Here is a 22,969-nt window from a genome sequence, read left to right on the forward strand (position 1 = left end):
GGGGGGGGGGGGGGGGGGGGGGGAGCCCCAGACATCTCAGCCTCAGCTGGACCGGGGCTGGGGACCAGGCCACTTTCTGATCAGCTGTCGTACGGAGGAGGGAGGCTGTGTGTGATTACCTGTTCACAGGTCTGCCGCGCTCACAGACTCCAGGCTCCCTAAGAACAGGCCTGGGTTTCTGGGCCTTCGTCCTTAGACTGCAGCTGACATTCGCAGGGTCTCAGGGCTGCTTGTTGGGAAACTGGGGGGTGGGAAGCCCAGGCCCTGAGGCCAGGCCCCGCCGCTTACTCACAGGGCTTGGCATCACGCCTCTCCCACCACGGAGCCCCTCTTGGGCCCTCCGGCAAGAATGTGGCTGGCGCTCTGGCCACCCACCTTTTGTTCCCTCAGCACCAAAGGGTGTGGCTGGAGGCCTCCCCCACCTCTGGCCAGCTTCCTAAGGTGATCGGAGTTGGGGGCAAATAACCAGGCCCCCTGCAGCCCTCATCTGCACCCAAGCCGTGGTGCTGGGACAGTCACTATGCAGCAACCCCAGGAGGGGCAGGTATCTACCTGTAAGGCAGGTGCCCTGTGCTCACCAAGAGTCGGTACCCAATGGTTTGGACTCTGGCTCCCACTTCAGCTTCTAGGCAACTACGTTTCCTTTAGAGGTAGAACCTGCCTTCCTCCCCCCACACTGTAGTCCAGAAAAGCTCACCAGGCCACATGTAAGGACGGATGGGGGGGGTCCCATAATTAGGAAGTGCTGGGGCTGGGATCTGAACCCAGCCTCTTGGACTGCAAACCCCCTTATCATCCGTCTCGCCCTCCCTGCCTCCAGCATGTGTCATACCTGAACACACAAATGCACACACACACGTATGTGCAAATATATGCATACATGTGCCCACGTGTGTACTCACACAGATATGCACACACACATACCTATGCACACGCGGTAATCCTGAGCAACCAGGCTCTTTGAGATTTACTCCTTAATCGACCACAGGATCTTAGGAGGGAAATCATGTGAATAGCCATATTTTCCATTTACACAGCACTTTACATTTTAAGAAATGATCTCACTCATATTAACTCCTTTAATGATCCCGGGACTGACTTAAAAGTATCAGCCGGTAACAGGTACCTAGCTTGAAACATATAGTCTGTTTACTCTTAGCTTTTGATCCCAACTTAACAAAAAGAGATAAGCCGGCAGGGCTCCAAGACTGGAGAATTCCAATCTGGATTGTCCTCCTCAAGCTTAGAGGCTGGGAACACAAGGCTTTTTACACCAAAGGCTCATAAAAGAATATCAAACACCCCCAAGGACCCAGGGAAGGAAGGGATACAGGCAGAGGCGCAAAAGAAATCAGAGTTACTCCAAAATTCATCTCCAGGAGGCAGGGAACTCCACACGGTTCTTTCACGCGAGGTCTGACTTTAGGCATTGGTTTTGGGGCAGGTTCAAGCTAAACATCTCAGGTGTTAGAAGTGAATCTCTCATTACTTTTCAAGTTGTCAGCACCACCAGCTAGACACCCAGACACTCTCCTCAAATACAACTAGAATCTTCTGTGGCTCTTTTTGAGCCTACGTGACTCTTTGGGTCCAGCCGCAGCAGATTGTTTGCTGTAACATCATCTCCCAGGAACATCATTCTAGAAAGGCCTAAGGGTGGACATACAGAAACACTCATAGTAAGAAAGGCCAGACTGCCAAGCAAGGTGCCCTCCGACCTTGGCCCCAGGGGTCCTTGGTACAAAGCGGGGACTCTCCTCTTCCACCTGGGTGCATGTGCCCAGCATCTGAGCAAGGCCCAGGGTGGGACAAGGGGTGACATCCAAGGAGGGGGAGGAAGGTCCCTGCCCCTGACGCTCATGCTCTGCACCCTTTCCACATACCGGCGGACTGAGCCCAGGCAGACGTACACAGTGCAGTCTGGGCTAAGCCACCAGCAGGAGGGTCCAGATGCCGCTCTGTGCCCTGCCGAGTGGTGGTCCTGCCTGTGGAGGACCCCGGCCTGGGGTCTGGAAGATGAATTTCATCACATGGTTCACTCAATGGTCCCTGAATATCAAACCAACGCTTGTCATGAGGGCCTAACCGCAAAGACCACCTAGGGGAGGGCATGGAGGGCAGGAGGCCCTCCGGCCGGTGTTGGCGGTGGTCCCCAGGAAGAGAAAGCATCCCTGAGTCTTGGAAACCATCACATGGATGGTTTGGCTACTGTTACCACCGCCCACTGCCCCCACCCCCCAACAAAGGAAACAAACGGGCAGAAGGAAGAGAAACCATCATACATCTTAGCCCTGTGGTGGTGAAGAAAGAAATTTGGGGCTGAACGTGAGCCAAGCCTCGATGTTGTTTCTCACCCAGTCCACCCAGTGCTAGGAGCTCTTCCCCCCGCCCCCCTCTGCCACCTCTCAGCACGCAGAGTGTCCAAATCTGACAATGGATTGCAGATTTCCCCGGCTCTCCCTGATGGGGGTGGTGGGGGAGGCAGCCTCGACCCTGAGAAGCCTCCCCGGAGCCCGTACCTATATTTCATCCCTGGCTGCTTCACGCTGGCGTCACCGGCACACGGGAGGCTCTGCATTGACAGGTGTCCCAGGCTCCGGGCCACCATGGCCACAGCGCGGAAGCGGCCACGGGAGCCCAGGCTGGGGCTGCTGGCAGCCGGCCGGCCCAGCCGCTCCTCGGGGCCCCGGCCCTTGAGGCTGTGCTCTGAGCACACAAAAGACACCTGCATGCCAAGGCTGGGGCCCAGCTCCTGGCTGCGTCCCCCTCCTTCTGGGCTCTGCAGTCAACTGCCCCTAGAAGTCCTCCTGTTCCCAGGACAAGGCTTTATCCCAGAAAGCCAGGAAGCTGTGAGGTGCTCCTTCCGGAAGCGAGGATTTCCCAAGGCAGCGAGAGAAAAATCCTGTGCAGTGTCCGAGAGAAGGGAATCGAATGTCCAGAAGCATGCGAGGAAAGACCTTATCGGAGGGAACTCGGAAATCCAGGTGGGGGCGGTGCCATTTTTTCTCCGCTCACAGCCTTCTCGGCTCTACTGGTCCTTCCCCTGCACTCACCCTGGTCTAGCTCTGGCTGCCAGAGTCCCCAGGCCGGCGGTGTCCGGCAGGGCTGGGCTGCAGGTTACTCCCGACCTCCGCGTGACATCGCCCTCCTCCAGGGGAGAGGGGAGAAGGGAGGGCGCCTCCCGTCAGGGTGGTGGCCTGGGGGCTGCCGGGGGTGAGGTTCAGGGGAGCAGCTGTTTCCCCAGGCTTCCCAGAGTCCAACTCCTGGCTCTGCACACCACGGGCCGTCGGGCGCCCCCGCCAAGTAAATTAGGTGACCGGTGGGAAGAGCAGGAGGCATCTAGCGATTCATTATTAATGACGCGGATGCTCTGCCGCCCGCCCTGGCCGATCCCCGGGAGGCTGGCCCTGGCTGCTCCAGGCTGACAGCCGCTGGGCCGGGACGGGGACAGGCAGCCAGCCGTGCCCCCCCACCCCCAGCTGCCTCTGGTTCTTGCCCCACAAAGTGGGGCTTCCACCAGCACGAGGAGAAGGAGAATCACCCGAAATGTGGAGAAAAGACCTCTCCGTCTAGACGACCCGAGGAGAGAAGCCTGGGGGTCGTGGGGCCAGAGACCTGAGAAGTTCTGGCACTCCACAGTTCTTAGCTCACAGCAGACACTCAGTAAATGCTTCTGGAATGTATGCGTGAATGCATGAGTGAATGAGGACACCCATCCCCATGACCCCAGCCTTCTTTCCCATACTCATGGGTTCAGGATGGACTTGGGAGCAAGGCTCTCCTCCTGGAACAAAGCTCATGGGGTTTCCTGAAACCCAAGGAGATTTCCTCCCCCCCCATGGCAGGAGGGACTGGCTTTGCCCTCTGACCCCAAACATGCCACCTTCACCCTGTGAGGTGAGCCCTGGCCAAAGCTACCTTTTGGGGTCTTTCTTGCCATGCAGGAAGGGGCAGAGAAAGAGCTAGATGGGAGACAGGTGATCGGGGTCTAGTTCAGGCTCTGCTGTTAATTTGCTGTGTGATCGCAGGCAAGGGGACTGCCCTCTCTGGGCCTCCGCTGACAAAATGAGAGACGTGGCCTGAGAAGCCTCTCTGTCTCTCCCGGCTTGGACCCACAGGGCCCTTCCCAACCAGCTGACTGTCCAAAGATGAATCCGCCTAAAGATGTTCACGATGGATGGTGTCTGAACTCGCTCTCAGCCCCGGCCCTGCCTTTTTGACACAGAGGTTAAGAATAAAACCTTGCTCCTGTCTGGCCTCCCTGCTCCTGAGCTGGGCATCCTCAGGCAAGAGGCCTCGTCTGCAGGCCTCAGTGTTCTCAGTGTCCAATGCAGAACACAGAACACGGTCAGATCACAAATGGCATGTACTCCCAGGATCCTCAGCAGGAAGGAAGGGCTTTTTGTACATTTTTTAAAAATTTATTTTTTATTTTAGAGAGAGAGAGAGAGAGAGCATGAGTGGGGGAGAGGGGCAGAGGCAGACAGAGAGAGAGAATCTCGAGCAGACTTCACACTCAGCAGAGTGCCTAATGTCGGGCTTGACCCCAAGACCCTGGGATCATGACCTGAGCTGAAATCAAGAGTCAGACCCTCAACCGACTGAGCCACCTGAGCGCCCCAAAGGAAGGGCTTTTTGGAGGTGGCAGTTGGTACAGGCCCATGTGCAAGACTCTACCTCCACCTCTGCACTGGTCACTGTACCCCTTTTGACCCCCTCAGGGCCACAGGCCTGACACAGCAGCAGGAGACACACCCTGAGGGTGATACCTGGACCAGGGATGGAGCTGGGGCCTTCGCCAAGGCAGCCCTGGCAGGTCACAGACACCACTTACACAGGCCAGCAGGGGGCCCTCAGGACCCAGAGGCCCAGCTCTGCCTTAGTCTCTTACCTGCCCACATAAGCCACAGGCCTGCTTGGCCCTCCCTGAGCCTCTCGAGTGGGCAGGGCCTGAGAAGATCAAAGGGCAACCTGTAGTGCCGAGCCCCTCCACGAGCGAGCGGGGCCCTGGCCTTCAGGGAGCCCACAGGCCTGCCAAAGAGGCTGCAGGGGCAAAGCCTGCCTCTGCTCCTCCCGGGAGGGGAGCTTGTTACAAATACAGATGCCTGGGTCCCCCCCTGATCTACTGAATCAGCAGCTTTCGGGCTGGGCTTGGGAAGCTGTGTTTCATCAAGAGCTTCTGGTTGTGCTGTGTACCTGGTCTAGAGGATGTGGAAACCCTCTACTCCTTTCTTCCTTATATATTTCATCTCTCTGAGCTCTGGAAAACTATCAGATCTGGCATCTTACCATTCCTCAGAGGTGCCTCAGATGGTGTGCTTTAGGCAGCACCAAGTTAAGTGAGAATCACAATGACTTAGTCACCACAGTGGGTAAAATATCATCTGCTCCACCATGCAACTCAGCAATTCCACTCCTAGGTATGTGCTCAGAGAACCGAAAACATATGCCCACACAAACACTTGAACACAAATGTCCACAGCAGCATTATTCATCATTGCCCCAAAGTGGAAATAACCAACATGTTCATCCACTGACGAACTGATAAACACAATATGGTCTGCCTGCCAATACAACAGAATGTTATTCAGCCATACAAAGGAATAAAGCACCGGTATATGCTACAACATGGATGAACCTTGAAAACATTATGCTGAGTGAGATAAGCCAGTCACAAAGGCCACACAGTATATGATTCCATTTATATGAAATGTTCAGAATAGGCAAATTCACAGCTATCATAGAAATCTGAGACATAGCTTTCTGTCTCAGAAAGTAGCTTAGTGGTTGCCAGGAGCTAGGGGGCAGGAATTGGGAATTGGGGAGTGATAGTTAATGTGGGTATAGTGTTTCTTTTTGGGGTGCTTAAGATGTTCTAAAGTTGATTGTGGTGAGTTTTCCACAACTCTAGGAATATACTAAAATCACTGAACTGTATACTTTATTGTTATTTTTTAAAAGTTTACTTATTTTGAGAAAGAGAGAGAGAGACTGAAGGGGAGGGCAGAGAGAGGGGGAGAGAGAATTGAAGCAGGCTCCACACGGTCAGTGCAGAGCCTGATTCGGGGCTCAAACTCACAAACCGTGAGATCATGACCTGAGCTGAAACCAAGAGTCAGATGCTTAACCGACTGAGCCACCCAGACGCCCCCTGAACTGTATACTTTAAACATATGTATGGTATATGAATTATATCCCCATAAAGCTGTTGCCCCCCAAGATGCCACCTGCCTCAAAAGTCTCTGGGCCTCAGTCTCACTCTTGCTCCCGTGAGAGCATCCTTCCTGTTTGTCTGCCTTTGAAGTCCTCCTCGCCCTCTGATATCACCTCAGAGAAGCCAGCTCCCTAAGCACATGTAACCCTTTCCTTCTCCAAGTGCCAACGACGCTCTACCCAGCGACACATCAGGGGGCTGGGAACCACTTGCCGGTTCCTCTCTGCAAGACACACTCCTTCCAGACGTCAGCAGGACTCCTGAGCAGGGCCTTGTGATAGAGTCCCAGCCCTCACTCCATCCCATTGTAGTGTGTCATAGAAACGATGAATATTTGACCTCAGCACTCCCCTGGGGAAACCCAGGGCAAACAGGTGCTGTCCTCAGCACAGAACTGCCAGGCGGAGCAGGTAGGTTTTTAAAGGCTGGCCAGAATCTGTAACTTTCCACTTGCCCCAAACAGGGGTCATGACTTGCAATACTCCTAGGAGGCCGCAAGAATTAGGCAAGAGGGGAAAAGCTGGAAGCTTAAACCCTTGACCAGAATTTGCCATGGTTAAATGTCAGCCCCAAAGGGCTGCTCCTTTCGAACGTGTTTAGGTCAAGAGAGTGAATTCCAGACCTGCGTTGCTCGACTTGAAATGGGCTTTGAGCAGAAGTGTCAGTATGGCTGGTGGATTTGGATACAGAACCGTTTCTGTGGTGCTTTTTCTGCCCCTGTGGTACCTGCTGTTCTGAAAACAAGGCAGCTAGCTCCTGCTGTGATTAGAGGCAGGGCCACCCCAACTCAAAGCTCTCCTCTTCATCCACAGAATGCCACTATAGAGAGCTTCTGAGAATAGAAGCTTCTGGCTCAGCCACCTGGGATCCACCCTGTGCCCCACCTGCCCCGGGAGCTCATGGAGAGACAGGAAAGCTGGGGCCCAGGCAGGCTGTTCCTCCCAAATGGTGACAGCCTCTCAGTGGGGAGGTGATGGGCACTCTCCCCATGCAGAGTGAGGCCCACGGAGGCCTCGAGGTCTGGAGCAAAAGTTTTAAAGATGGCTTTTAAAAGCCCAGACGGCTGGGGCGCCTGGGTGGCTCAGCCGGTTAAGCATCTGACTTCGGTTCAGGTCATGATCTCCCAGTTTATGGGTTCGAGCCCCGTGTTGGACTCTGTGCTGACAGCCTGGAGCCTGCTTCAGATTCTGTGTCTCCCTCTCTCTCTGCCCCTCTCCTGCTCCTGCTCTGTCTCTGTCTCAAAAAGAAATAAACATTGAAAAAATAAAAATAAATAAAATAAAAGCGCAGACTGCAATAGTCACTCAAGAGTGAGGATGAGCGGCTGCGTCCTGTAGAGGCCCGGGTGCCTCCCCTGTACCTGCGAGGCTGCCCGGACCGTGCCGAATGGAGGGTGTTTTGCACCCAAAGGTGACTTCTTGACCAAGGAGGTGGGGGGGATGCTGACGAGTTGGGGGCTGCTCCAGTGGGGCAGTGGGATGGGAGGTCCTTGGCCCCTGAAGTTTCTAAGAGCAAAAGGTGGCAGACCGGTGACCTTCCTGGAGGAGGTGTCGTCTGGCAGGTAAGAGCCGAAGACCCCTTGGGGGCTTCCTTCAGGACCTCATACCCCAGTCACCAGAAGGGGAAAAGGGCTAAGTGGCTTCCAATCAGCTCCTTTTGCTTCTTAGTTGATGCGTGTACAAAGCGGTTGTTCAAGCCCTGAGTAAGTGTTTCTGGTACGTTTCCTGCCTCATCGCCAGGAGCACCTCCGAGGCACCAACAATGGCCACCGCACTATCAATGAAACGGTGCTCACTGAGCCGTCCTGCCAAGCCCTTTTTGTGTAGCTGAACTCCCACCGCACCCTGCCACACCCGGGGAAACTGAGGCACAGAGGGGTCAAGCAAGGAAGGCAGACGCTGGCTCCGCCCTCATTCACAGGGGTGGCAGGGTGGGAGGTGAGCAGGGTGAGCAGGGCCCCTCCCATGGAGCGGCTCCCGCTCTCAGAGCCCTGGATTAAAGGGTGAGGGCTGGGGGGCAGTCCCGGGGGGCTGCCTGGTGCTGTCTGTGGATTGGATCGGGCTGTGCTGACCCTGCCTTTCTAGGTGGACAATACAGAACCAAGCATCCTGGTCCCCATCCTTGTCCGAGAGGGGTGGATCCCCTCAGACCTCGGGGTGGAGGCCTGGGGGTCTGGACTGCTAACAGCTAGGCCCCTGATTCCCGAGGCCAGGCGGGCTGTGCTGTCAGCTGGTTACAGCACAATCCACTGGCGGAGGTGTTAGGCCCGCCGCGGCCCTTCCTATTCCGTGGCGGGGGCGGTGGCTGCTATGCCGACCCCGTGGCCCGGTCGGCCCTCCACGGAGACCCACAAGTCACCCATGCCAGCCATCCTCCCAGCTCCTGGTCGCGCCAGAGCGGCTCTTCCCTAAGACCGGCTGGTCTCGCCTCCTCCCTCCTCTTTCCCTTCCCTCCCTTCCACATCTGCTCCTTGTCCGCACAGGACAGGGGAGCCACATCCCCAGGACCAGAGTTTGGGGTCAAACTTGGCTCCGCAGCCAAGCCTGGAGCTCTCAGTGATGTCACTGCCTAATGCAGTCCTCCAGACGATTCCGTGAGGAATGCCTGTGGTCTCCACTCTCTAGACTGGGAACTGAGACACAGAGAGGCCAGGTGACTCATCCAAGGTCACAAAGGTACCTGCGGGGAGCCCGGATTCCTCCCGGGACACTCCCCCGGGCCTCAGTAGGCTCAAGGAGTTGACTTAGCCCTTGGGACCTGTTGTGGGTGGGAATGCGTCCCCCAAAACATGCTGAGGTCCTGACTCCTGTATCTGTGACCTTATTTGGAAGTAGGGTCTTTGTAGAAGTAGTCAGGTAAAGGTGAGGTTGTCCCAGAGCAGCGTGGGCCCTAAATCCAATGCCTGGTGTCCTTGTGAGGAGATGGGCAGATACACACAGATGGGCAATAGCCACTTGAAGATGGAGGCAGAGACCGGAGCGTCTGTAAGCCAAGGGACACAGGGGACACTGGCAGCCACCAGAAGCTGGACGAGGCAGGGAGGGGTCGTCTCCTGGGGCCCTCAGAGGGCATGGGGTCCTGCCCACACCTGGATTTCAGACTTTTGGCCTCTAGAGCTGTGAGAGAATGTTGTTTTAGGCCACCATTAGTGGTATTTCATTGTGGCAGATGCAGGAACGCAGTATAGCACATTTTTCAAGGTGGACTTGTCCCCCACTTAGCTTCTGAGATTGGTCCACACGTCATCCCTCTCTGGCCTCTGCTCTTTTTCTCCTGCCTCTCCTCCCCCCCCCCCCCCCACCGGGTCCTCTGAATCACACCTGTCCTGCACACCTGCCCTCTGAGGCACACCTGGATTCTCAGCTCTTTCAGGAAGCCCTCTCTGATGGCCCACCTGCAAGGGATCTCCTAGGAATAACTGAGCAGCTACGTAGAATCCGCTCCGGGAACCCGACCACAAATCAAATAGTGCCTGGTGACAAGTGCTGACTCGTGGCAGGAGCCCATGGTCTAGGGTCCGAACGCGCAGGTGTGCCAGGGGCTGATGACCAAGCTTCACTGCCCAGGGCTCCCCCCCCACCCCCCTCCACATCTGGGCTGCAACAGAGACGCAGACCCAGCCTCCAGAACCGTGGTCGAGGAAGCAGCAGGAAGGAGACACATCTTACAGGGGAATATTCTAGAAAGGGGGTTAAGGCCAGCAGCATTCAATACCATCGAGGCTCCGGATGTTCTAGGTGCTGGGAACAGACAAAAGCCCTGCTCTTAGGGAGTGCAGATAAGAGGGACAGCAGGGGGATGTGAGGATGACCACAGGACAGGACAGTGCACTCGAGGACCGCCTGCGAGGATGTCATTAGACGAGGCACTCGGGGAAGTCTCCCAAAGGACCAAGATGTGACTGACGGGAGGGAGCCAGCTGTGAGAAGATCTGGGGGACGAGAATGTGCAAGGGCCCTGAGGATGGACGGAGCTTAGCACCTTCGAGATACAGAAGGAAGGAGCCTCCTGAGCGGGAGGGAGAGGGGTCTAAGCTGAAATCAGAGCAGGCAAGGGACCGCGTGGGTCTGGGGGGATTTGGGGTTCATTCCTGGCGCCACATCTCTGAGGCCACATCTCTGGACCCTCCCGTTGCTACCACCAGGTGGGTGTGGGGAGGGGAGCTTACACGTGCACTGTGCGGATTTAAAAATTCGATGCTTTTTTTTTTTTTTTTTTTTTTTTTTTTTTAATCACAAGAGTTGAGGAAAGCTAAAAAGCGGAGGAAGTTAACACAAAGGCTTTTCCCAAGCTGCAGGCTCGGTTCGGCAGATAAAACGCCCGGGCCTGGGGCACAGCTGTCCCCTTGCTTATCTGAAGGCATTATCTTTTTTACATTAATATTTAAGACCGAGTTTAACAGAGTCGCAGCCCTACTGCTGGTGGGGACGTTAACTGTGGAACGGCATTTATCTGGGATCTTTAATAACTGCTGGTGTTAGTTGTGGAGGCCCCTGTTTCCAGATAACTGCAACCCCCCTGGATGCAGCAAGATCAAATCCGCCAGATAAAGAAAGGGCCGCGTGGGTGTGACAGCCTTTGGCCCATCAACTGCTAAAGACACGGTGGTTTTCTGGTCTCCTCTGCAACTTGGGAAGCGAGTTTTCCCTGGGTACTTAGCTCCCTGGTTAGTTCCCCACATTTCAGATGTGGCCCAGATTTTCCGGTGGCTGGGGGGGGGGGGGTCAGGCAAATAAGATTTGTCCTTGTCCCCGTACCCACCCATGTTAGTGTCCCGGGGTTCCCATAACGAGCACCACAAACGGGGATTCAAAGAACAGAAATGGATTCTCTCCCAGTTCTGAAGGCCAGACGTCTGAGAGCCAGATGTGGGCAGGGCCGTCTCCCTCCAGAGGCTCCAGGGGACCACGCTCCCGGCCTCTTCCAGCTTCTGGTGGCTGCAGGCATTCCCAGGTTCGTGGCCACGACACTCTACTCTCTGCCTCCACCACCACGTGGCTTCTTCCCTGTGTGTCTTCACATGATATTCTTATAAGGACGCCTGTCTTCGGAGTTAGGGCCCACCCTATTCCAGCTGGGCCTTGTCTTTTTTTCTTTTTTTAATGTTTATTTATTTATTTTGACAGAGAGAGAGTGAGCAAGGGAGAGGCAGAGAGAGAGAGGGAGACAGAGAATCCCAAGCAGGCTCCACAGCTGTCAGCACAGCACCCGGCGTGGGTCTTGAACCCACGAACTGTGAGATCATGACCCAAGCTGAAACCAAGAGCCAGACGTTTAACCGACTGAGCCACCCAGGCCCCCCCAGTAGGGCCTCATCTTAACTGATCACATCGGCAATGGCCCTATTGGCAAACAAGGTCACATTCTGAGGTTCAGGGTGGACATGAAATTTTGGGGACGTGATGCACTCCATTGCAACCGCCATCATAAACTGTATCCACAGTGGAGGGGGCTGGGGTCTTCCCAGCGGAGGAGGCCGAGCTCCAGCCGCCCCACCTCACCCTACTGCCCTCTACCTTCCTTGCTCTGGCCCAGCCACCCGGGCCTTCTCTTTGCTCCTCAGATGTCCCCCTGTCTCCTTGGCCTGGAAGGTTCTAGCCCACATCTTCAAATGTCTCCCTTTCAGATGGTTAAGGTCTGGGCTGTGCCTGGCCTCTCTCACGCCCTTGGGTGGTGGCTTGCTTTTTTCTCTGCTTCCCCACATGAGGACTCACTGTGAGGGTGGGGACCCTGTCCATCTTGTTTGTGTGGCTTCTGGCCGGCTGCCTGGAGCTAACAGACCCTTAACAAACATCTCCTGAATTAAGGACAAATATTAACGGCCAGTGCCCCTCCCTGCCCCCCATTTCTCAGTCTTGAGAAATTTCCATTAGGATTAGGACTTACTGGGGCCAAAGTAGCTGACGCTTTGTCCCTCCCACACAGCTGGATTCAGAATACAAAACCTTATGAATTCTGCCATCTAATGGACTCCGAGAAGAAGTGTTTTGTTTCTTTAAATGGCAACCACGCGTTCAAACAATGAACCGAAGGTCCAGACACACTGTCCACAGGACAAAATGTTAAGCAACAGGTCTCTACCCTCCTCCCCACAGAACAGCCAGAAAAACCTCGGGAGGCCTGTGTTAGATGGAAGCCAAGGGTCTAGGGCTGCCAGATCAGCCACGGGACACCCAGTTCAGTCTGAACTTCAGATAAACAACGTTTTAGCATAAGTATGACCCAGATATCGTGTGGGATATACTTATACTAAAAAAAGGAAACCTTTATTTGAAATTCAAATTTAACAAAGGAACAAAGCTGCATATACGTAAGGTATGAATGCAAACACCAGCTCTGGGGTTCTTTGGCCGTTTCTCCGAGGCTTTCACAGGAGAAAGTGGGCCGGCCGCCGGAGTTCTGCCCCAGATGCTGAATTCAAAGATGAGCCAGCTAAAGGGAACGTCCTTCTGAAGTTCCAAGGAGAGTGAGCCTGACGTGCCTATCACCCGGAGAACACAAGGGACATGAAGCCACAGCCTTTGCCCTGGACGCAAGCGTAGGTGCTAATTCAGAGGCTGCCTGTTGAAAGCCGCTTCCCACGAGGACAGCCCAGCTTAAGGTCAGATGGGGGGCGGGGGAGCACATCTTTGCCCCCAGGACCCAGCCTGGGATTCTGATACCAGGATGAATTTGTTGTTAGAGATGACCAGAGACGTTCTCGTTAATTCATGTCTAGCCAACCCCTCATGATTAATTTGTCCCAGTGGTGCCTCAAGAAAAATGAAACGATGCCTCTAACCCCTGCTGCAAAGCGTTTTCAGGAAACCACGTTCTCCCACAGAGGATAAATCAAACCGGTAACAGCGCTTATCTTCGAGGGCAGGACTACCCTTTGGAGAAAAGACTTTCGTTTTCTTCTTCGTACATTTCGGTATGGCTGGACTTTAAAAAATTTTTTGGGGGGTTAATTTATTTTTGAGAGAGAGGGAGAGCGAGGGAGGGGCAGAGAGAGAGGGAGACACAGAATCCGAAGCCGGCTCCAGGCTCTGAGCTGTCAGCACAGAGCCCGACGCGGGGCTCGACCCCACGAACCGCGATCGTGACCTGAGCCGAAGTCGGACGCTTCACCGACTGGGCCCCCCGGGCGCCCCGGGTTGGACTTTTCACACACAAACTAGTTACCCCGACATCCGATAATGTCACGCTCGATCCCCGTCTCCCGGGCTGCAGCTCCGGCCTTGTGCAGGGTCCTTCCCGCCCCGCCCCAGCCCGGCCCTTACCGGTACTTCATGCCCGTGCGCTGGGCGGTGCAGCCGTCCAGGGAGAGGCCGTGCATGCGGAGGAAGCTCTCCATGTTCCTGGCCTGGGCCGCCGCCCGCACCTCCCGCAGCCGCTGCAGCTCCAGCGTGTCGGTCTGGCGCACGGGGTGCAGGGCCCAGTCCGAGTGACACCTGCTGCTCACGCTCCTCAGGCTCTCGCTGTACGTCATGGACAACATGGTACCGCCCGGCCCGGCAGCCGCCGCTGTCCAGACGGGAAACGCCGAGTGGCCGTGAGTTAGCGAAGGTGCCGCTGCCCTGCCCCGGCGCCCCGCGGGACGCCGGCCCCGGGGCAGGGGTGCCGCAGAGACACCTCCTCCAACTAGAGCGGCCAGAACGGGTCTCGGCGCCTGGGGCCGGGGCCCCTGGGTGTAAACGCCTCCTGGCACGACACTGTCAGCCCTTGACTCTGCACGGGCCGGGGACTCTGGCTAAGCCGCCCTCCCCTGCCCCGCGCGGCCCTGAGACAAGCACTGGCGAAGCCACATTCCAGGCGTGAGAACTCAAAGTGGGGACTCCGGATGCAAACAGAGGCAAGAGAGCATGCAGGGAGCCCGGGCCCCCGCAGCGAAGGCGCCACGTCACAGCGCTCCCCGGAGGTGCTTGCAAGGTAAAACCAGGTTCGGGGCTGTCTCCCGGAAGGGGCAGGAGCACATCCGTCATGGAAGCAAACGCTGGTGTGATTTTGCTAGGGGAGCCCACCCCAGGAGCGCCCTATTTGTTTGCTCGCAAGCCTCATCAAGGGAAACGATATCCACACACACGTTCTCTGCTCGCAGGCACCGTGGCACCTGTAGACTCTTTGGGCCCCGTCCTCCATGAGGATTAAGTATGTCACAATCCACAAATTTTGCAGTAGAAAGACTGAATGGGATGCACGGTGGAAGGAGCGGGGTGACAAGGGGGGGACAGGGGTTCAGTACAGACAGGGAGAGACCAAGGCTAAGATGGGAGGAACCATCACTAAATTGTCATCCTGGGGGCGGCTGGGTGGCTCAGTCGGTTGGGCTTCCGAGTTCCGGCTCAGGTTATGGTCTCACCGTCAGTGAGTTTGAACCCTGCATGGGGCTCTATGCTGACGCCTCAGAGCCTGGAGCCTGCTTCGGATTCTGTGTCTCCCTCTCTCTCTGCTCCTTCCCCACTCATGCGCTGTCCCTCAAAAATGAAGAAACGTTAAAAAAGAAAATAGTCGTTCTGAGTGATGGCTACACTCTCTCAGAAACTAAGAGCAGCACAGATGTCCATCAACGGGGAGACAGGTTACATAAATGATAGTCTGTCCCAATGATGGGACTTGTGCGGCCTTCAGTGAGGTTTCTCTACATGGGCTGATGATGCAATGAATCCTAGGAGACAGTAATAAAGGAAGAAAGGAAGACGCGTGTGCAAGGAATGCTACCATCTGTGTTAATGGATGTACATGAGTGAGTGAGTCAAGGAACGTGGCACCATGGCTACGCGCTGAGGACACGGTCGTGGGGCAGGGGGGCTCTATGATCCGGGGACTCCTGTCGGCACCTGACCGCAGCCCTCTGCCCGGGCTCAGATGCCTGCAGGACGACCCCCGCCTCATCACCGAGCACAGAAAGTGACATGGAAGTCATCATTTCAGTTGGGTCAGCAAAGCAGGGTCCCGGAGCCCAGCCCTGGCAGCTGGAGGAACCAGCGTGGTCCCCACCTCTGCCCCAAGAAAGAACAAGCTCGATTATCCGTGGGAAGGGCAAGGAAAGCTGTCCTGGGAGCCGAGGCAGCTGCAAAGGCTGCGGCCCCACCCCCCTCCTTGGGGAAGCTCTCCACCAGCACCCGATACTTCATAGCCCCCTTTCCCGCTGCAACTGTTCTCCACAGCCGTGTCCTCACCTGACCTGCTAGAGTCTTCTCTAATCATCTTGTTTGTTTGTTGCATTTGAGCCCCTGAAGGTCAGGTCCAGGAGGGCCAGGACCTTTCTGTCCACTTTTACCACTGAGGCTCAGTGCCCACAGCAGAGACCGGGCCTTCCCACTGGGCTGGCGGTGTGGACAGCACCCGGCAGGGGTGGGCTGGCCCCCTGACTCAGGCCCAAGGCACCAAGAAGGATGCCTTATCCTGGAGGGTGTGGTGGGGGGCTCTGGGGCCAGGACTCCCATTCACTATGGCTCGGATCCACAGGGAGGGGGCCTGCAGGGCCCAGGACCTCTGGCCTCCCCCAAGGGTTTGGACTAAGCTCTCTGATGGATGCTAAAGCAGGTGAGGATGTCCCTGGCGTGAAAATCCCCATGTTCCAGCGGAATCACTCTGGAGGCAGAGGAGGGGCGCAGGGCTCCAGGAGGGGGGTTGTCTTAGGAAATGGAGCCACGGATGCCTCCAGGGAGCAGTGCTGCCCCTCCTTCCCTCCCTGCCTGCTGGCTCCTGGCCCCCTCCAAGCACCGCCCGGGGTGGGGGCAGGGCAGCGTCGGACAGCTGCTTTAGATGTGGCAGTGTGGCCGGCTGCCCATCCTGCAGGGGGCAAAGGCAGGCCAGTTCTGGCTTCCCTGGGGGTCCGTCCTCAGAGAGAAGAGCCTGGCAGGCCGGAGCTGCAGGGAGCAGGAAGCAGGCACACAGGCCCAGCCAGGCAGAGATCAATAACCATTAGCTTTCAAGACACCACTCACAAACAGCAATCCGGTCTGGTGTGGCTCTGGAGGTCCAGCCAGGGTCCCGGGGCTGGGGTGACAGTGTGGCTGAGCACCTGGCTGTCACCCACTTAGCGAACACAAGCAGGCACCCTGACGGCTTCGAGGCTCAGTCTCCATGTCTGTGAAGTGGGCCCAGCAGGGGCTGATTGCACCCGCTGTCTAGACAACCAGGCAGGGCTGTGGGTGCGGCTGGGCGCATGCCATGTGCGGGGAAGCGGCTGTCAACAGTGTTGCAGCGTGGTGTAGGATACCAGCTAGGGTAATCGGGGTGGTGGCAGAAATACACAAAGCGAGGTGGAGGGGACAGAGGCTGGAAGGCAGGGTGGGCCTCTGGAGAGGGCACACGTGAGCGTGGGCTTCTGTGATACGAGGGAGTGGTGTAGATACCAGTTATTACTAGAAAAGGTTGAATAGGATTAACGTAGACCTTAATAAACGACCCGGGTCTCGCAGAGAACACACATTCCTTATGAGACGGGGGCAGGGCAGGGTGCACCGTCTCTGTGGGGGCTGGGGTCTCCCCTGCTTGTGATCTCTCCTTACAGCGCTGGGGGCATGGAAGGCACGGAGAGTGTCCCCATGATGCCAGGCAGGCTCCGGCTGAGGGACGCAGAGAGGTGGGGCGTGGGAGAGCACGGTGGCCCTGCTGGGGGGCCGCAGGGGTGAGCACCTGGTGCCCACGAGCAGGTTTGTGGCCAGACGGCCACGCACAGTGCGAGAGGAGCTAGGACACGTTCCTCCTCTCCTCTGGGGAGGCAAGACCCCACCGAGGAGGAAGGATACAGAAGGCACAGAGGGGCTCTGACGGTCAGCAGTGCTGCCCATGGGAGAGGACAGAGTCCAGCTCCTGGACAGCCTCACGCTGGGGCTCATTCCCAGCCTCCTCCCGGGATGACTGGGGGCAGGCTGGGGTCATTGGACAAAGGGGCCACAGGGAGACACTGCCAGAAGGGAGCGCCCACTGCCGGGGCTCCTGCCTCAGGCCCTTTGCTTCCTAGGGCTCAAAGGCGCAGTGACCCTGACCTCGTGTTCCTCCTCCTCAAGATCCAGCCCCCACCCCATCTCAAGAGAAACCCGCCCCCTCCTCGATAGCCCTTGCTAATTATGAGGCGCCTATAGGTTCGTCCCTGAGCCGGGGCCTGCCTTTTGCAAATCTATTCTTGTGGAGGGAGGGCTCAGGGGGATTCCAGTAAATGAACACCGTGACACGGAAAAACCGAACTGAAGGCATCGACCTCATTAAGTCAGTGGGGACCACGACCGCCCCGAAGGGCCTTCCACCTGGAATTTCTGAACTGTGGTCTGTTGACTGAAAGCCACCAAGGCATGAAACGTGAGGTTCGGAAGGAATCCTGAACAGCTCTTTTAAACGGTGACATTTGTCTCGATCTTAGAGAAACCAGCCCGAGTTCCTGAAAGCGGGGTTGCAAAGGAATACGGCATCATTCCGGAGCGCAACTTTAAAATGCACAGCAGCGCGTCAGGGCAAAAACAAAACCACCTTTGCTGGAGAGCAGTCAGCGAGCCAAGGCCCAGACAAGCGCCCCTGCCTCCCCCATCCCAGACCCTGCCCCGGCTCCCTGGGCCGTGTGTTTCCAGACAGACCTTCCTGACAGCCGCCAAACCTCCCTGCTGTCATTCTCGGGGCAACCTCGACAACGCCAAATCCTAATGGTGACCCCAACGCTGAAGCGGGAGAAAGCCCACCATTCCTGCCTCCCACTGTCACCCTGCAGTTACTTAGGGCTGGCTTTTTTTTTTTTTTTTTTTTTTTAGGTTTTCTGCTTTGAAAAAAATATAGGGGATCTGATTTCGGATCAGCCAAATGCACCCCCAATACTGTCCCTCTGTGACTTCCATTCCTGGGCCACGTGTCCCCAAGCAGCAACACCCCCCCTCCCGCCCCCCACCGCCGGAGACAGCAGCTGCCCCTGGACTCCTGGAGCTGAGGGGGCCACTCACCTGCCTTCCTGGCGTCTGCTCGTTAAAAAGGACACAGTCTAGTTTATAGGGTTCACCAGGTGAACCTGACGCTGTTCACCGTACAGCGTGCTGTACGGATCTGGCGCGGCAGCCGGTTCATTAGGGAGTGTCACTGTAGGACGTCAGAAGCAATTGGTGAATGAGAAGCGCCCCACGAGGGTCGAGTTTGGAGGCAGGGAGTCCATTAGTCTATTAGGGCGTTTTCAGCTCAGTGAAAGGCTGAATTATTCACGAGCAGCGTCTCTTTCCCCTAAAAGCCCGGGAAGTGCACTCCCGCGGTGCAGCCTGGCCGAGGCCAGCTCCTGGCCTGTGGGGCTGGGAGGGGGCACCCACTGGGGTCCTGGCATTGCCTGGGGCTCTTTCACCCACCAGACCTCCCGTGCCCCCGAGGGCCAGGGACACCACCCACAGGTGGAGAGCGGCAGGCCCTGCTTTCCGGTGATCTGAGGCCAGGACCCCTGCTTGCAGCTCGGGACCCCCACCACATTCGTATGTCTGCAGTAAGGGATCCCACAGCGTGTGACCACCACCCACAGTGAAGGGGCTGGGGGTCTGGTGAGACCTTCAGCAAGGCAGACGGATGTCCCTCTACCCTTCTGCTGGGACATGCCCCAGTCAAGGGTGCTTACCCTGTCAGTACCTTTACATGGCCAGAAAGTTCTGGAAGTCTGCTATTTGAACACCACGCTACCACTCCCTGCAGGCAGGGGTGCAGGGGCCCCTCCTCACGGCACACATTCTGATCTGGGGTTTGAGGCTGAGCTCTGGGCAGTAGCCATGCCGAGCCCCTGTTCCAGAGTCATGACCCTGGGGGCGTTTCTTGTCATCCTAGGATCCCAAAGAAGTCTCAGCATGACACAACCCTCCAGCACGAGAGATCCTGGATGGAGGCTGAGTGGCTGTCCGATGACAAACCTACATCTGGCGACTACGACCCTGCTGGGGAACTGCTGCTCGGGACCCGGAGTAGAAAGCAAACAAAACGGGAAGCAGGCTGCGAAAGCCAGGCAAACGCCAGCAGGTTTCTACCTGGAGAGGCCCCAGTGACGGGGCCGGGTGGTCCCTCTCAAAGGCGCCCACCTGCCACGTCAGCTCCCTGGCTTCTATGTCACAGGGCCCACCGCTGGGTGGTGGCATCAGCCTGCCATACCCTGACACACCCTGTCTCCTTCCCCCCAGGCCCCGCACCCCTCTGTCAACTCAACATCCTCAGCACCAGCCATCAGTCACCTGGAGGACATGGTTCCTGACTTCCTGTCCTCCTGCCCTGCTGCCCTTCACTCCATCATTCCTGGGCTCCCCCACCCAACCTTTCCACCTGTCGTCTCATTCCCTGCTGCAGCAGAGCTCTGATCCCTGCTCAGACACCGTTGATGGCTCCCCATTGCCCACTGAATGCAGTCCAAGCTCCCTTGCTAGGCACTCACGGCCCTTCCCCCTCTGACCTCCATCTTCCTCTCTAGTCTGGCCTCCTGTCCCTCTCCATCCCGTCCCTCACGGCCGGTCTGTGTAACCACCACCTCCTGTTCTTGGCACCTTTCCAAGCTGTGGCTCAGGCATCTCCTGGAAGGTTCCTCCTGGGCTCTATGTAGGAGTCTGCCCAGCCCCCAAGGCCCCGCTCAAAGCCATCATGCTGTCTCCTCCATGAAGATTTCCCCGACTCTCAGTGGGCTGTGCCCATGCCTGGCCTTCCTCAGAACGCCAACAGCTGTTTAGACTTCCCCCACGACACGTTCTGCCTTGTAGATATTTTAGTTATTTGGGTTCTGGGGTAGACTGCATTATGATGCTGGGTCCTCTACCCGCCTCTGCGTCACATGACTATAGTTCTCCTGGGGTGGGAGGGCGGGAGAATATCTTCCTGCCCTCGGACATCTGGCGTGGTCGTGAGCTTTGCTTTGGCCAAAAGAACGAGTGGTGTGCCGGTTCCAACCGTGGGCCTTCGAAGACATTACATGATCCTGCTCTTCCTCTGACACTTTTGCCGGGAATAGCCTCTGGTTAAAAACGATGGGAGGATGAACACCTGGGCCCTACCTGCGGCTCAGACCAAACCCAGCCGAGCCCACATGAACTGACACAGACACGTAAACAAGAAATACACGCTTCTCCTTGTAAGGTGCTGCGTTTGGGGCCTGTTTGTTATGAGGCATTCTCTGGGAGAGCTGACAGATACAGGGTCTCACCTCCCTTACTAGTCTGTGAGCCGCCCCAAGGCAGGGCGCACACCTTGAACACCTCTGCCCCGTTCGGGGAGGGGTGGTCACTTGGCAGGATGCTGCCGATGGACTTAACCCTCTGGTAGCTGTGTCAGGGCCCAGGTGACAAGGATGCCCCACTGTGAGTGGCACCCAGTATATTAAACACAGATCCAGCCTCTTTAGAGGTCATAGTCGGAGACCCCCACAGGAGACACCTCGGTGTCTGTGAGTAGCAGCCACACTGGAGCTGCAAAGGGCAGGACGGCCAGAGCCTGTGGGCATCAGGGACAGAGGTCGGCGGATCTGGGGTGCAGCTCTCCATCAGGGCTCGCCTCAGGGTAAGACAGCCTCTTGGGCACAGGGGGGTCAACCAGAAGGTTCCCCAGGGACTGGACAACAGGTTGGATCTGTGGGGCCCCGAGGGCCAGCAAGGGGAGTGGGACCCTCCTTCACTTTGGCTCTGTGATACCTGGCAATCTACTCGTCCCGTCCTGTGGCGGGGCCCCTTAGGCAGCGGTCTGTGCCACGGCCCCGCCACCCACCCTGTCATGCCTCTCCTCCAGGGTCTCAGAGGATGCAGCTCGAAGGCATGTTTGGTCCCAGTGGTCAAGTCCTTCCGGGACAAATATCTCGAGCTCGCCCTGATACACCATGCCGTCATACGTACGTGATGGCAAAAGTGTCATCCGAAAAAAGCATCTGCAAGCCCAGGTTCAGATCTAACTATTTCAGGCAAAATCTCATCGAGCAACAATTCCAGTCACCATTTTAGGGTTCTCCGTAAGGAGTGAGACCCCACGGGAGGCACTGGAGTAGTGGCGAAATCGGCCCGAGGACCCAGACCCGCTGTCACGTTCAGAGGTGCGGGGGGGCTGTGGGAATCCAGGTCCCCGTGTCCTCCGGGGGGTGTCGGCGGCGACCGCCCCCTGGCTCTGCGCTGGTGGGTGTGTGCGACCCTGGGGAGGTGCTCCTGGACACAGACCTCGCAGGCCCGAATGCCAGGACAAACACTGCGCACCAGGGCCCTGCCCCCAAGAGCCACGTGGTCCTGAGGCTGGCGGGGCTGACCCGGGGCTCCCGAAATGTCAAAGTAAATTTCTGGAGTTATAGCCTTCCCGAGGAGCAGCCACCTTGGTGGCTCCCCTCCCCACTGCACAGGTGAGCTACAGGCTGCCGAAGGGACTCGCCCGGGAGGACTCTGCTGGCTGACCTGCCTTGGACGCACCTGGACGCCCTGTCCCTCTGGGGCACAGCCTCCAACCCAAGAACACGCTGTGCTGATTCAGCAACGGGGACGCGCACCAGACAAACACCAGCAGGTCCGCCCCTGACCCGGGTTGCACCAGAGCCACACGCCCGGGAGGCGGTATCGAACTCTGATTACAAGTCAGCTCACATCCAAAGAAAAGGGGAGAACGGTTGGGTTCGCCCCGTCTCTTTTACTCTAATCACCCAAGAAGCACAAACCCACGAGAGACAACAGGAGACAGCCACATCCGCCGCCCCACGAGTGAGATTTTAAGGTGGATCTGGTGAGGGCTAAGCAGGTATCACAAGTCCGTTTGCTCAAACGCAAGCGAACTCTAGAGATCAGCGCACACACGGAAGCGGCTTCACGCTGCTCATCAGAGCCTTCCACGGGGCCGTGTGGGTGGCCACCGGAGCCCGTGTCTTACTGGAGAGGTTCACCGGCACACCCGACCTGCACGGGGCGTGGCCCTCCCACCCGCTCCCCTGCCTTCAGCGTGCGGGTCTTAGGGAAAACGGAGGGCTCGTTACCTGTAAAACTGGAGCTGTCTTTTGGGGCTCCCATACCGAGTACTGCGGACAGCGATGGAGGACAGAGCAAAAGGAGAGAAAGAGAGAGAGAGAGTCCACAATTGGCATCAGCCACAGGGAGGTGCAGGCGACGGCCCCGCGGGACACACCAGCGACGGCCCCGCGGCCCGGCCCCTCCCCGCTCAGCTCCGGGCTGTGGGTCGGGAGGACGCGCGCCCGCGTACCAAGTGCTCGGTGGCAGCGCCACCTAGTGGCACAGGGAGGCGGAGGCCCGGCCTGGGCGGACGCGGGGTCCTCGGGCGCCCAGGCTCATTCCCCACACGGGGCGGGCGGGGAAGCGAAGACGAGAGGTAAACCTCTGGGTGACGGTCTGGGTTTCAACGAAACCTGCTTTAGAACGACAGTACAAAACCCTCAAGCCGAGAAGCTGCCGGCCACCCCACGTGCTGGCGCGTCTGCATGTGACCATGCGGTTCTTTTTAGGACTTGGATGAAGGCGAGACGTCCCCTTTCCCTGTGGGCTCTACAGATACTTGCTCTGATCAGGCCCTAACAATTTTTGACAAAGGCCCAATCCATCGGGACCGATGGGCCCCCCTGGTGTCCCGCCCGGGGCCCCAATCTTTCAGGACAACCACTGCCATCTGGGTTCTGTGCTCCGTGCCCGGGACAGCAGCCTTCACCCAACGCCTTGGTGTGCCCTCCCTGTGGTTCAGCCTGGGCTACTTTCCAAACGGAAAGACCCAGAGCTGGATTTGGGAGGCGGCCCCCACATTAGGGAGGTAAGGGTGCCTGGTGAGCAGCTGGATGCCTCTACCCTCCTGGTGCAAGGCTCT

At 57.3% G+C, this 22,969-nt stretch overlaps 1 protein-coding gene across 5 annotated transcripts in view; it reads right to left on the reverse strand.

Moving 5' to 3' along the window:
- KCNAB2 (potassium voltage-gated channel subfamily A regulatory beta subunit 2) overlaps nucleotides 1-22,969 on the reverse strand; it is an 84,719-nt gene that overhangs the window by 27,861 nt on the left and 33,889 nt on the right. For 2 of the 5 annotated variants that reach the window (XM_049618201.1, XM_049618200.1), the window contains exon 3: nucleotides 22,134-22,175. The exons of 1 other annotated variant lie outside the window; for it this stretch is intronic. In XM_049618201.1, the coding sequence (XP_049474158.1) occupies nucleotides 22,134-22,175 (42 nt within the window). Of the gene's footprint in view, nucleotides 1-2,519; nucleotides 9,498-13,476; nucleotides 17,851-22,133; nucleotides 22,176-22,969 lie in introns of those variants that run through there. 2 more of the 5 variants (XM_049618205.1, XM_049618204.1) reach the window with 2 other exon arrangements.

This window comes from Panthera uncia (assembly GCF_023721935.1).
Source record: "Panthera uncia isolate 11264 chromosome C1 unlocalized genomic scaffold, Puncia_PCG_1.0 HiC_scaffold_4, whole genome shotgun sequence".
Lineage (NCBI taxonomy): Eukaryota > Metazoa > Chordata > Mammalia > Carnivora > Felidae > Panthera > Panthera uncia.